The following is a 14,344-nucleotide window of genomic DNA, read 5'->3' as shown; positions in this document are numbered from 1 at the left end:
TTTATGACATCACCTGTATTGTCATGGTATTGTAACTACTCTATAAATAACCTTGAAAACATGTGAGCAGGCACACATGTTGCCCAGGTTGTTTAGAATATGCTGCAGAAATTCCACTAGAAAGCCATTACACTTCTTCTATACAGTTCTTACATCTCCTCAAGCAATTTCCATATTTTTGGAATCCTGAAGAAAGACATTTGTGGCCATCACTTTGCTTCAGATGAAGAGATGTCTGCCTGGGTAAAATCAATGTTTCGTATGTAACCGTAAGTATTTTTCCATGAAGGCAGTGACCATCTTGTCTCTCAGTACGATTAATGTATTAACAATTACGGTGATTAATTTTGAAATTGGGGAGGGGTAACTGAAACAGAGGGAGGGACAGAGAGGAAGGGGATCATCTTTTTGAAACCATCTATATGGCAATGTAGTTTAATGTTCCAGGCATGATACACTGCAACCATTCACCAAGGTGGACCCTCATTTGCATGAAGTCAATGAAAAAAATTTCGTAATTTTGCATGAGGCTGCTGCTGTTGTGGTCTTCGGCCCCAAGACTCGTTTGATGCAGCTGTCCACGCTAGTATACCTGGAGCAAGCCTCTTCATCACCGAATAACTGCTGCAGCCTACATCCTTCTGAAACTGCTTCCTGTATTCATCTCTTGGTCTCCCTCTACGATTTTAACCCCCCACATTTCCCAGTACCAAACTGATGAGCCCTTGAAGTCATAGGATGTGTCCTGTCAACTGATCCTTTCTCCCAGTCAGGTAGTGCCACAAATTTCTTTTCTCCCCATTTCTATTCAGTCTCTCCACATAAGTTAGGTATCTCCAAAACTAATCTTTAACATTCTGCTGTAGCACCATATTTAGGAAGCTTCTATTTTCTTCTTGTCTGAACAGTTTATTGTCCGTGTTTCACTTCCATGTATGACTACACTCTAGACAAATACTTTCAGAAAAAGACTTCCTAAAATTTAAATCTGTCTTCTTCAGAAATGGTTTTCTTGCCATTGTCAGTATACATTTTACTTCTTATCTACTTCAGCCATCATCAGTTATTTTGCGACCCAAATAGCAAACTCATCTAACAGTTAAAGTGTCTTGTTTCCCAATCTATTTCCCTTAGCAACACCCGATTTAATTTGACTACATTTCATTACTCTTGTTTTGCTTTTGTTGCTAATCATCTTACATCCTCGTTCCAAGATACTGTCCACTGCGTTCAACTGCTCACCCAAGTCCTTTGCAGTCTCTGACAGAATTATAATATTGTCTGTGTACCTCGAAATTTTTATTTCCTCTCCCTGAACTTTAATTCCTACTCCAAATTTTTCTTTGGTTTCCTTTACCGCTTCTTCAAGGTACAACTGAATAACACTGGGGATACACAACAACCCTGTCTCATTCCCTTCTCAACCATTGCCTCCCTTTCATGCCCCTCAACTCTTTAACTGCCATCTGGTTTCTGTAAATAGACTTTCACTCCCTGTATTTTACCGCTGCTAACTTCAGAATTTCAAGGAGAGTATTCCAGTCAACATTGTCAAAACTTTCTCTAAGTCCACAAATACTATAAACATAGGTTAGCTTTTCCTTAACCTGTCTTCCAAGATAAGTCATAAAGTCAGTATTGCCTCATATGTTCCTAAATTTCTCCAGAATCCAAACTGATCTTCCCCAAGGTCTGCTTCTATCAGTTTTTCGATTCTTCTGTAAAGAATTCATGATAGCATTTTACATCTGTGACTTATTAAATTGAAAGCTCGGTGATTTTCACATCTGTTGGCAACTACTTTCTTTGAAATTGGAATTATTACATTCTTCTTAAGGTCGGAGGGTATTTCGTCTGTCTCAAACATCTTACACACCAGATGGTAGAGTTCTGTCATGGCTCATTCTCCCAAAGCTATCAGTAGTTCTGATGGAATATCGTCTACTGCTGGAGCCTTGTTTCGACTCTGTTCTTCCAGAGTGTGATGAAGCAAGCTGGGATACTTTTACTTCCCCTCTTGTTTTGCAATCTGCCTCCTTAAAATACATTTTTTCACTTTTAACTATTTACCACTAACATGTGAGTGTGATCTGTATTTTCATAAAAGAGAAAGGCTGGCCCTCAGTTTTAAAGAAAATAACACCAGATCTAATTTTGTGATTCATTTTATGGATGTAATTGATTTTCTAATTTATTTTGACTACTCCTAGTTAGTATATTTTTTATAGGGTGAAATCAGTAATTGTTTCTTAACATAAATTCTATTGTTGATGTATAAACAAATGTAAATTCTATGCTAATCATAAACATTTGGAGGAACAACTAATTCTAAAGGATCTATTCGGCTCTATTTGAAAACATGTTAGCAAAGCTCTTAATTCCAAAGTAATTAACAGTTTTGTCCAAAGGATTCTTTAGGTATTTATATATGTTAATTTCATGATTTAAGCAAATAATTAGGCTTAACCCCTGCACTAGAAGAAACTGTTAAAAGTAACAAATTCTTCAATGTATTCAGTTAAATTAAGTTTTAATTGTAATTTCTGTAAATTAAACTTTAAACAATGTGTAGTTTCTGCACCTATTACAGTGAGGATATACAAGGGCCCAATTTTTGGTCAAGACACAGTCCACAGACGAGTTTCAGACAAGAAACCTGTGTTGGTTAGACAACAACAATGCTTCACCTGAACTGTGAAATAAGTGTTACACAATTAAGCCGTGTGTTAAAACAATGACAGTGTCTGCTCCATATGTACCTTTTTATTCTTCAAGAACTGTGAACTTTGTGGCAGGGCTTTTTACTGCTCATACATATTCAATAGTGAACTACTGGAGCAGTACGTGGATGTTTCAAACACATACATACACACAAAATCCTAGCTTTCGCAACCAATGGTTCCTTCGTCAGGAAAGAGGGAAGGAGAGGGAAAGACGAAAGGATGTGGGTTTTAAGGGAGAGGGTAAGGAGTCATTCCAATCCCGGGAGCGGAAAGACTTACCTTAGAGGGAAAAAAAGGACAGTTATACACTCTCGCGCGCGCGCGCACACACACACACACACACACACACACACACACACACACACACACACATCCATCCACACATACACAAGCAGACATTTGTAAAGGCAAAGAGTTTGGGCAGAGATGTCAGTCACGGCGGAAGTACAGAGGCAAAGATGTTGTTGAAAGACAGGTGAGGTATGAGCGGCGGCAACTTGAAATTAGCGGAGGTTGAGGCCTGGCGGATAACGAGAAGAGAGGATATACTGAAGGGCAAGTTCTCATCTCCGGAGTTCTGACAGGTTGGTGTCAGTGGGAAGTATCCAGATAACCCGGACGGTTTAACACTGTGCCAAGATGTGCTGGCCGTGCACCAAGGCATGTTTAGCCACAGGGTGATCCTCATTACCAACAAATACTGTCTGCCTGTGTCCATTCATGCGAATGGACAGTTTGTTGCTGGTCATTCCCACATAGAAAGCTTCACAGTGTAGGCAGGTCAGTTGGTAAATCACATGGGTGCTTTCACACGTGGCTCTGCCTTTGATCGTGTACACCTTCCGGGTTACAGGACTGGAGTAGGTGGTGGTGGGAGGGTGCATTGGACAGGTTTTACACCGGGGGCGGTTACAAGGGTAGGAGCCAGAGGGTAAGGAAGGTGGTTTGGGGATTTCATAGGGATGAACTAACAGGTTACGAAGGTTAGGTGGACAGCGGAAAGACACTCTAGGTGGAGTGGGGAGGATTTCACGAAGGATGGATCTCATTTCAGGGCAGGATTTGAGGAAGTCGTATCCCTGCTGGAGAGCCACATTCCGAGTCTGACCCAGTCCCGGAAAGTATCCTGTCACAAGTAGGGCACTTTTGTGGTTCTTCTGTGGGAGGTTCTGGGTTTGAGGGGACGAGGAAGTGGCTCTGGTTATTTGCTTCTGCACCAGGTCGGGAGGGTAGTTGCGGGATGTGAAAGCTGTTTTCAGGTTGTTGGTGTAATGGTTTAGGGATTCCGGACTGGAGCAGATTCGTTTGCCACGAAGACCTAGGCTGTAGGGAATGGACCGTTTGATGCGGAATGGGTGCCAGTTGTCATAATGGAGGTACTGTTGCTTGTTGGTGGGTTTGATGTGGACGGACGTGTGAAACTGGCCATTGGACAGATGGAGGTCAATGTCAAGGAAAGTGGCATGGGATTTGGAGTAGGACCAGGTGAATCTGATGGAACCAAAGGAGTTGAGGTTGGAGAGGAAATTCTGGAGTTGTTCTTCACTGTGAGTCCAGATCATGAAGATGTCATCAATAAATCTGTACCAAACTTTGGGATGGCAGGCCTGTGTAACCAAGAAGGCTTCCTCTAAGCGACCCATGAATAGGTTGGCGTACGAGGGGGCCATCCTGGTACCCATGGCTGTTCCCTTTAATTGTTGGTATGTCTGGCCTTCAAAAGTGAACAAGTTGTGGGTCAGGATGAAGCTGGCTAAGGTAATGAGGAAAGAGGTTTTAGGTAGAGTGGCAGGTGATCGGCGTGAAAGGAACTGCTCCATTGCAGCGAGGCCCTGGACGTGCGGAAAATTTGTGTATAAGGAAGTGGCATCAATGGTTACAAGGATGGGTTCCGGGGGGGTAATAGATTGGGTAAGGATTCCAGGCGTTCGAGAAAGTGGTTGGTGTCTTTGATGAAGGATGGGAGACTGCATGTAATGGGTTGAAGGTGTTGATCTACGTAGGCAGAGATACGTTCTGTGGGGGCTTGGTAACCAGCTACAATGGGGCGGCCGGGATGATTGGGTTTGTGAATTTTAGGAAGAAGGTAGAAGGTAGGGGTGCGGGGTGTCGGTGGGGTCAGGAGTTTGATGGAGTCAGGTGAAAGGTTTTGTAGGGGGCCTAAGGTTCTGAGGATTCCTTGAAGCTCCGCCTGGACATCAGGAATGGGATTACCTTGGCAAACTTTGTATGTGGTGTTGTCTGAAAGCTGATGCAGTTCCTCAGCCACATACTCCCGACGATCAAGTACCACGGTCGTGGAACCCTTGTCCGCCGGAAGAATGACGATGGATCGGTCAGCCTTCAGATCACGGATAGCTTGGGCTTCAGCAGTGGTGATGTTGGGAGTAGGATTAAGGTTTTTTTTAAGAAGGATTGAGATGCAAGGCTGGAAGTCAGAAATTCCTGGAAGGTTTGGAGAGGGTGATTTTGAGGAAGAGGAGATGGGTCCCGCTGTCACGGAGGACGGAACTGTTCCAGGCAGGGTTCAATTTGGATAGTGTCTTGGAGAGTTGGATCATTAGGAGTAGGATTAGGATCATTTTTCTTCGTGGCAAAGTGATATTTCCAGCAGAGAGTACGAGTGTAGGACAGTAAATCTTTGACGAGGGCTGTTTGGTTGAATCTGGGAGTGGGGCTGAAGGTGAGGCCTTTGGATAGGACAGAGGTTTCAGATTGGGAGAGAGGTTTGGAGGAAAGGTTAACTACTGAATTGGGGAGTTGTGGTTCCAGATTGCGTTGATTGGAATTTTGAGGTCTTGGAGGGAGTGGAGCTGGAAGTGGGAGATTGAGTAGATGGGAGAGACTGGGTTTGTGTGCAATGAGAGGAGGTTGAGGTTTGCTGGAAAGGTTGTGAAGGGTGAGTGAGTTGCCTTTCCGGAGGTGGGAAACCAGAAGATTGGATAATTTTTTGAGGTGGAGGGTGGCATGCTGTTCTAATTTGCGGTTGCCCTGTAGGAGGATGCTTTGAACAGCCGGTGTGGATGCGGGAGAGGAAAGATTGAGGACTTTTATTAAGGATAGGAGTTGACGGGTGTGTTCATTGGCTGAGTTGATGTGTAGGTGAAGGATTAGCTGGGAGGGGGCAATGGATTGCTCAATTTGGAACTGGTATATGGACTGATGGAAAGAAGGGTTGCAGCCAGAGATGGGAACTTTTAAGTGTGAGGCCTTTGGGGGTAATGCCAAATGTCAGACAAGCCTGAGAAAATAAAATATGGGACCGTAATGTGGCTAGGGCGAAGGCATGTTTGCGGAGGGAATGTAAATAAAACTTAATAGGGTCGTTGTGGGGGTGTTGTGAGGGTGACATGGTATTAGAAGGTGGAAAGTGTAACATGAGGCTGAAATGAAAATGAAAAATATGTATATATGGGGAGAGATAAAGGTGAACTACAAAGCAACTGCAGATCTGGTGTGAAAAAAGGCGAAAAAGTGTTGGTTAAAGCTGGGCTATGTTGATCCTGTGGTGAACTTGGGTTGGTAGACAACGACGTGCATAAAGGTTAGGTGGTTGTGTTGCCGCCAAAAAACGTTAAAGGGTGGAGAAATTCGGGAAAATTTCGAAAAAACTACGTGTAAATGTATTAAAAGGAGTGGTTTTGTGGTGGCAGATTATGAGAATGAGGCTAACAATTGTCCAATGGCCAGCTTCACACGTCCGTCCACATCAAACCCACCAACAAGGAACAGTACCTCCATTATGACAGCTGCCACCCATTCCACATCAAACGGTCCCTTCCCTACAGCCTAGGTCTTCGTGGCAAACGAATCTGCTCCAGTCCGGAATCCCTGAACCATTACACCAACAACCTGAAAACAGCTTTCGCATCCCACAACTACCCACCCAACCTGCTACATAAGCAAATAACCAGAGCCACTTCCACATCCCCTCAAACCCAGAACCTCCCACAGAAGAACCACAAAAGTGCCCCACTTGTGACAGGATACTTTCCGGGACTGGGTCAGACTCGGAATGTGGCTCTCCAGCAGGGATACGACTTCCTCAAATCCTGCCCTGAAATGAGATCCATCCTTCATGAAATCCTCCCCACTCCACCAAGAGTGTCTTTCCGCCGTCCACCTAACCTTCGTAACCTCTTAGTTCATCCCCAAACCACCTTCCCTACCCTCTGGCTCCTACCCTTGTAACCGCCCCCGGTGTAAAACCTGTCCCATGCACCCTCCCACCACCACCTACTCCAGTCCTGTAACCCGGAAGGTGTACACGATCAAAGGCAGAGCCACGTGTGAAAGCACCCACGTGATTTACCAACTGACCTGCCTACACTGTGAAGCTTTCTATGTGGGAATGACCAGCAACAAACTGTCCATTCGCATGAATGGACACAGGCAGACAGTATTTGTTGGTAATGAGGATCACCCTGTGGCTAAACATGCCTTGGTGCACGGCCAGCACATCTTGGCACAGTGTTACACCGTCCGGGTTATCTGGATACTTCCCACTGACACCAACCTGTCAGAACTCCGGAGATGGGAACTTGCCCTTCAGTATATCCTCTCTTCTCGTTATCCGCCAGGCCTCAACCTCCGCTAATTTCAAGTTGCCGCCGCTCATACCTCACCTGTCTTTCAACAACATCTTTGCCTCTGTACTTCCGCCTCGACTGACATCTCTGCCCAAACTCTTTGCCTTTACAAATGTCTGCTTGTGTCTGTGTGTGTGTGTGTGTGTGTGTGTGTGTGTGTGTGTGTGTGTGTGTGTGTGTGTGTGTGCGGGGGAGGGCGTGCGCGCGCGAGTGTATACCTGTACTTTTTTCCCCCTAAGTAAGTCTTTCCGCTCCCGGGATTGGAATGACTCCTTACCCTCTCCCTTAAAACCCACATCCTTTCGTCTTTCCCTCTCCTTCCATTGGTTGCGAAAGCTAGAATTTTGTGTGTATGTATGTGTTTCTATCGACCTGCCAGCGCTTTCGTATGGTAAGTCACATCATCTTTGTTTTTAAATATATTTTTAAATATATGACAGTACTGCACTTCCACTCCCTATTTTTTCATCCAGTACATCAACACCAAGGACAATCAATGAAGAAATAAGGCAGGCAAACGTAGTCACAAGAGCTCTGTCAGCATTTTCTTGTAGTGTCTTATCTCCCATCACATCTTCATCTACATCCACTTCCCTTTTTATAATACTGCCTTCAAGTTCATCTCCCTTACAGCCCCTCCATATACTCCTTCCACCTTTCAGTTTCCCCTGCTTCATTAGGGCTGGTTTTCCATCTGAGCTCTTGATATTCATACAGCTGCTTCTCTTTTACCCAAAGGCCTCTTTAATTTTCCTTTAGGCATAATCAATCTTTTCCTAGGGAAATGTGCTTCTAAATCCTTACCATTCCTGCTTAACCATTTTGCACTTCCTGGTAACCTCATTTTTTAAACATTTATATTTCCTTTTGCCTGCTTCATTTGCTGAAGTTTTATATTTTCTCTTTTCATCAGTTAAATTCAAAATCTCATGTGTTATCCAAGGATTTCTACTAGGCCTTTCTTTTTACCTATTTCATCCTCTGCTGCCTTCACAATTTGATCTCTACTGCTGTATTCCTTTCCCAAGCTGTCGTTGAACTGCCTAATGCTCCCTCTCAACAACCTCTGGTTCTTTCAACTTATACAGCTCCCCACTCCTTAATTTCCTACCCTTTGGCAGATTCTTCAGTTTTAATTTACAGTCCATAACCAACAAATTATGGTCAGAGGCCACATCTTCCATAAGAAATGAATCTGAAACCTTCCAGTGTCTCCAGGTCACTTCCACATAACGCAACATTCTTTCGCGATTCTCAAACCAAGTGTTAACGATGATTAGATTATGTCCTGTGCGAAATCCTGCTAGCAGCTTCCTCTTTCATTCTTTTCCCCGAATCCATGTTCACCTGCTATTTTTCCTTCTCTTTCCTTTTCCTACTACTGAATTCCAGTCCCCCATCAAAATTAAATTTTTGACTCCTTTAAATATCTGAATAATTTCTTTTATCTCATCATAAATTACTTCAATCTCTTCATCATCCGTGGAGCTTGTTAGCATATAAACTTTTACTACTGTGGTAGGTGTGGACTTTGTATCATCTTTGCTATGATAATGCGTTCACTACACAGTTCACATTAGCTTACACACATTTGTCTTTTCTTATTCAGTATTAAACTCATTCCTGCATCATCCCTACATCTGACCAGAAGCCCTGTTCCTCTTGCCACCATCAACCTTCACCAATTCCCACTATATCTCACTTCAAACTATCCAGTTCCCTTTTTAAAATTTCTAACCCACCTGTCCAGTTACGGTACTTAACATTCCATGCTCTGATCTGATCTGTAGAACACGTTTTACTTCTCCTGGTAATGACATACTCCTGACAGTTCCCAGACAGAGACCCGAAAGGGGGCTATTTTACTACCAGAATATTTTACCCACACGGATATCATCATCATTTAACAAGACAATAGAGCTGCATGCGCCCTCATGAAAAATTATGGCTGTAGTTTGACCTTGCATTCAGTCATTTGCAGTACCAGGACAGCAAGGCCATTTTAGTTGATGTTACAAGGCCAGATCAGTCAATCATCCGGACTTTTGCACTTGCAACTACTGAAAAGGCTGATGTGCCTCTTCAGTAACCCCAAGTCTGTCTAGCCTCCCAACAGATATCCTTCTGTTTTGGTTGCACCTGCAGTATGGTTATCTGTATCACTGAGGCACGCAAGCCACCGGGCCGACAGCAGGGACCTTTTGGTTCATGGGGCTCATGATGCTATAAAGCTTTAAAAAAGAAATATCACACAGACAGGTTGTGTAACATAATGAGTTAGGCGTAGTACTCACATGCAAATACGTTTTGGGTTTGAAACTGTCAGGTGCTTCGAAATCATGACTGAAGTGACTTTGATCATTATTTTTATTCATTTAATTGGTTTGAAAGTATTTATTTTTTTCTATTGTTTCATCAATCATTTTAGTAACTGCATTAACTTTTTCAACTGTTCTCATTTATTCTTCCTATAATTCTACTTCCACTTGGAATCTTTATGCATTTGAATGTAATTATGTTTATTCGTCTATCATAATATTTAAACACTTAAAATGCCAATCCATCAGTTAAAAAATGAAATATGGGGTAACATACTTATATTTTGACTGGGTAATGTTGTCAAAAATATATGTTCATTACAAGATAATTTTTTTTTGACAGTAATCATCATATAAACCTTTAAAGTATAAATTCCTATTGCACCACAGACGATATAACACAGATGAAAATTTAAGTGAAAGAAGGGGTTAGACATGATTGTTAAAATGATTGAAGTGATTTCACAAATTCACTGTAGCTACATTAATTGAAATGTTGTCACAGAACTCAACATTCAAAAAAAACTTATGAAGTTTGGTATTGTTGCTGCAGCACTTAGGATGTCTCCCACAAGAGTGCAGCAGCGAGCAGTTAGGCAAGAGGGTGAGACAGGTGCTGAAAAAGCATATGTTTTACTTTAAATGCATTCACGTCAGTGGGGACAAGGGAGGCAACTACAGAGAATTCCTGCTCTGTTACGTAGCACATTCAAGACTCACAAAAACATTGTGGTGTGTGCAGTTTCATAGTTTAAAGCTTACCAGCACCTTTTTCTTCTGCAAAAAGACAGTTCAGGGCTCATGTATCTTGACATTTTGAAAAATTGGCTCATACCACAATTAGAGATCAGCTGTGTGGACTTCATATACCGACAGGATGGTGCTTCCCTCCACCTCACTTCCATCATGAGTTCATGAATTCTTAAACACGAAATTGAGAAACCGGTGGATCAGTCATGCATAATGATGATCAGCAATTCATGTCACGGCCTCCACATTCTCTCTACCTAACGCCCTGTGATTTTTTTTTTTTCCGTGTGGGGTTATGTGATAGATTCAGTGTTTATGTCTCCTCTACCAAAGAACCTATCAGAACTGCAAGCTAGAATCATCAGTGCTTTTGAGCAGACTGATAGGGACATGTTGGGCTGACTGTGGGAACAACTTTATTATCGATTTGATCCCTGGAGAAACAGTACGGGCATACATATGGAGCACTTATAATAATAATAATAATAATAATAATAATAATAATAATAAAGAAAAAAGAGATTTTTGAGTTTTTCTATGTGTGTGCAAAGCTCTGTGACAACACGTCAAATAATACAGCTACAACAAATCTGTGAAATTAATTCGGTCATTTACAATAAGCTTCAAAGTAAAATGAAATTAAAGCAAAATTAAGGATGGAAGTAACGAACGCAATAACATGCGACAAAAATAAGGAAACGGAGTCCCATTCTTCTTGACAAAGCGTAGGGGAACAATGTGGGAGAAGTGCACCGCTGCCCTAGACAGGGTCCTAATGAAGGGGGTTTGCCATTGCCTTCCTCTGATCATAATGGTCTCAGAGCAGGTGAAAATCCCTGACCTCGCTGGGAATCGAACCCGGGACCCCAATTCTTGGGGAGCAAGAATGCTACCGAGAGGCCATGTGCGGCGGATGACAAAAATATAGGAAGATAAAACAGAAGGAATTAAATTAAAGTTAATTAAAATCACTTAAACAAGATTCAAAGCAGAAAAAGAATGATAGGAAGAAAAAAAGAGCAAACTAATGAGCTAACAATGATTAAAATGACATGCGAACAGAACAAATTTAATTTTAAAAAATTCAAACCAATTAACTGGATAAAAATAGTAATCAAAGTAATTTCGATGAAGATTTAAAACTGAAAAATTTTAAAGCATATGATGAGATACAAACCTATAACCTTTTGAAAGTGAGCTGTACCTTAACCATTACACTACACAGCCAATCAGTATAACGTATTTTAAAGCTACAGAGCACTATGCAAAATTCCAATTTTTTTCTTTTTATTACTAGCAAATGAGGGCCAACCAGGAGGAATGGGTGTAGGGTGTGCTACCTGGGCCCTCAACCCACATCACCGATAAATGGTTTCAAAAAGTCAACTCGCCCACTTAGGACATCTCCTTATACATCCAGAAATTTTTCAGTGCGCCAGAATGAGGAATAAAAAATACTTGCTGTGTTGTTATCCTCCGCAGAAGTTTCAGACACTGATGAGTTAATAGGAATTAAAGGAAGGGTCAACAAATGTTGGTCAGCTCCTTGCAGTTCCTCTGTGAAATATGAAATTCTTACCATGGGAAACAAATGCAAACGTTGTGTGTGAAAATAAAACATTTTGTGTGTGTGTGTGTGTGTGTGTGTGTGTGTGTGTTAAAGAGATACACAGAGAGAGAGAGAGAGAGAGAGAGAGAGAGAGAAATGCGCGTAAATACTACAAGAATTATAAATGTATTTTGTTTTGGTATATACAATGCTCTGGTTGAATGTTTGACAATTTTTTTTTTTATATATTTTTTAAAATCTTACCTTCAGTCTCAAAAATAAAAACTCTTTCCCAGAGAAATTTTTTGTTGTTACTTGAAACAAAAGCTAAAAAAACTAGAGCTAATAATTATTAGCAATACAGTATCAATATATGCACAAGTTTGTTATGAACAATTTTGACAGCTTGCTTACATATTACTATCTTTTAGAAGACTCTTATATCACTGCTGCAGCTTGGTAAAACTGGATACACGTAAATTTGCTGCAGGTCAAACATCCAATATTACAAAATGTTATTAAACAGTGTTTAATGCCAAAATTGCTAACATAACCCAACAATCCTTAGACATCATTAATAGTTATAGTTTTAAGCTGTCTTAAATTTGGCCTGAGCTCTGCAGCTCCCCACTGGATCCCCCCTAAAAGCTTGAATTTTTGGTATCGTAAGTTCAGATTTTCCAAAGCTTAGTTTTATTCAACAGGTAACATCAGGGCAGAACTTAATTCAAATTGGAGATGCTCAGTTCTTCACATTATGAATATATAATACAATGAATCTTCCAGTCTACTAGAGAATCTTCACTTATGCCATTAGCATCTTGAAAGATTGAAATCACTAAGCAGTGAAACAAAAACCAGTGAGTAATTAAACCTGTGTCATAACAGAAATTCATTATCAGTGGTTCTACTTTGGCCACTATAAACTATTTTCTTTGTCAGCTCACAAAGTCTCTGTTATCTTCTACGGAGTAACACACTTCAAGTCTGTGATGAACTATATTTTGTATGATAGATTTCAAGTGAGTGCATTCATTAACGAATTGTATTTTTGGGATGGAAGGATAAAATATTTAAGCTTCTTTGAACAAAGGAGATAAATATAAAGTTTTACTATATACATATATTTTTTAAAAGTCTCCATGTACAGCTACAGAACTTGCTTGTAGCCGAATGGTAAATTTTACATTTACCTTCCAACTGTGTGTCAAATGCAGAAAAATATTCTGCCTAAAATATGTTTAATTATATTATTTACATGAATTTGTAATACAATATTTACTCCATGCTCAACAAATATACTCTGCACTGAAATGCATTTTTGACAAAACCTGTTAAAACACGACACGTATTTCATCAGTTCTTTTGACACAACACACATGCAATGTACCGCTCACTTCTCCGATGTTGAGAGAAAGTCCTCATAAAGTTTCTTCCATAGGAGAAACTATGACACTAGACACTAGCACCTAATTAACCCGAGAAATCATTGTGGTCAAACAACGTCTGGTCATATAACTCACTTTTCACTAATCTTCCACCAAAATACCTTCCATTCAAAGCGTCTCTCGCACTCTCAGCCTCTGTAAAAAAGCAAGGGGAAAATAAACACACAGTACAAAAGTAAAATGCTAATATTAAATTCAGCACACTTGACAGAACTCTCGAGGTCATAAGCTATTCACAACTTACCACTCATTTGAGAAAATTCTACAAATATCTTGACAATAACTTCTGCATCATCATCTTCTTCTTCAGACTGTTTCTCATTATAAATTATTACTCTTTCAACAGTTCCGTACCTAAAAAAGAAGAAGTCTTCTGTAAACAAAACTCCACTTCCTACCAAATGCTACACATCACTCTACATACAAAAGCAGTTAGGTACACAAAATGATAAATGTAGACTATTATCTGCCATTGTGTATAACAATCCTTTGTTTGCCTGACTACATGTAACAACAACATCCATTTCATCTGTATTAATAATCATAGTTAAATCTTCCCTCCAGTACATTCTCTGGTCCTTTTGTTTGCTTTCCTGTCTCCTCTGATAATGCTGAACATTACTTGCTGAGCAGCAATGTTTTTTAAAGTTTTTCATACTGAATCTTCATGTGTCTCAGCCACGAATAAACACTGGTTTTCTTACAATTATGACCAGATGAACTCTTGCATTCAACAGCTCATCTTACACCGTTGTTTTCTAAGTTTCGCAAAATGTACTACTTTACGTTTATCTACATTTACGAGCCAGCAGTGGGTAAAAATGATACGGTTGAAAGACCTAGCAAATATTAACACAATTTTTACACAAACTCATATATAATCACATCTTTGCTACCAATGCTACCTGTTCAGTTGTGTGCTAATAACTTCTAACTGAAGTGATCCTACTGTATTTCCTTTCTACTC

General features: G+C 40.8%; 1 protein-coding gene across 4 annotated transcripts in view; it reads right to left on the bottom strand.

Moving 5' to 3' along the window:
* Positions 1-13,032: 13,032 nt before the first annotated feature.
* LOC124606604 (poly(U)-binding-splicing factor half pint) overlaps positions 13,033-14,344 on the bottom strand; it is a 120,007-nt gene continuing 118,695 nt past the window's right edge. For all 4 annotated transcript variants that reach the window (XM_047138600.1, XM_047138592.1, XM_047138616.1 and 1 more), the window contains 2 exons: positions 13,622-13,731; positions 13,033-13,512 (listed from right to left, as the gene is read on the bottom strand). In XM_047138600.1, the coding sequence (XP_046994556.1) occupies positions 13,403-13,512; positions 13,622-13,731 (220 nt within the window). In that variant the 3' untranslated portion in view covers positions 13,033-13,402. The remainder of the gene's footprint in view (positions 13,513-13,621; positions 13,732-14,344) is intronic.

Source organism: Schistocerca americana, chromosome 1, assembly GCF_021461395.2.
Source record: "Schistocerca americana isolate TAMUIC-IGC-003095 chromosome 1, iqSchAmer2.1, whole genome shotgun sequence".
Lineage (NCBI taxonomy): Eukaryota > Metazoa > Arthropoda > Insecta > Orthoptera > Acrididae > Schistocerca > Schistocerca americana.
The sequence above is the reverse complement of the archived record's forward strand: the minus strand, read 5'-3'. Positions and strand labels throughout refer to the sequence as shown.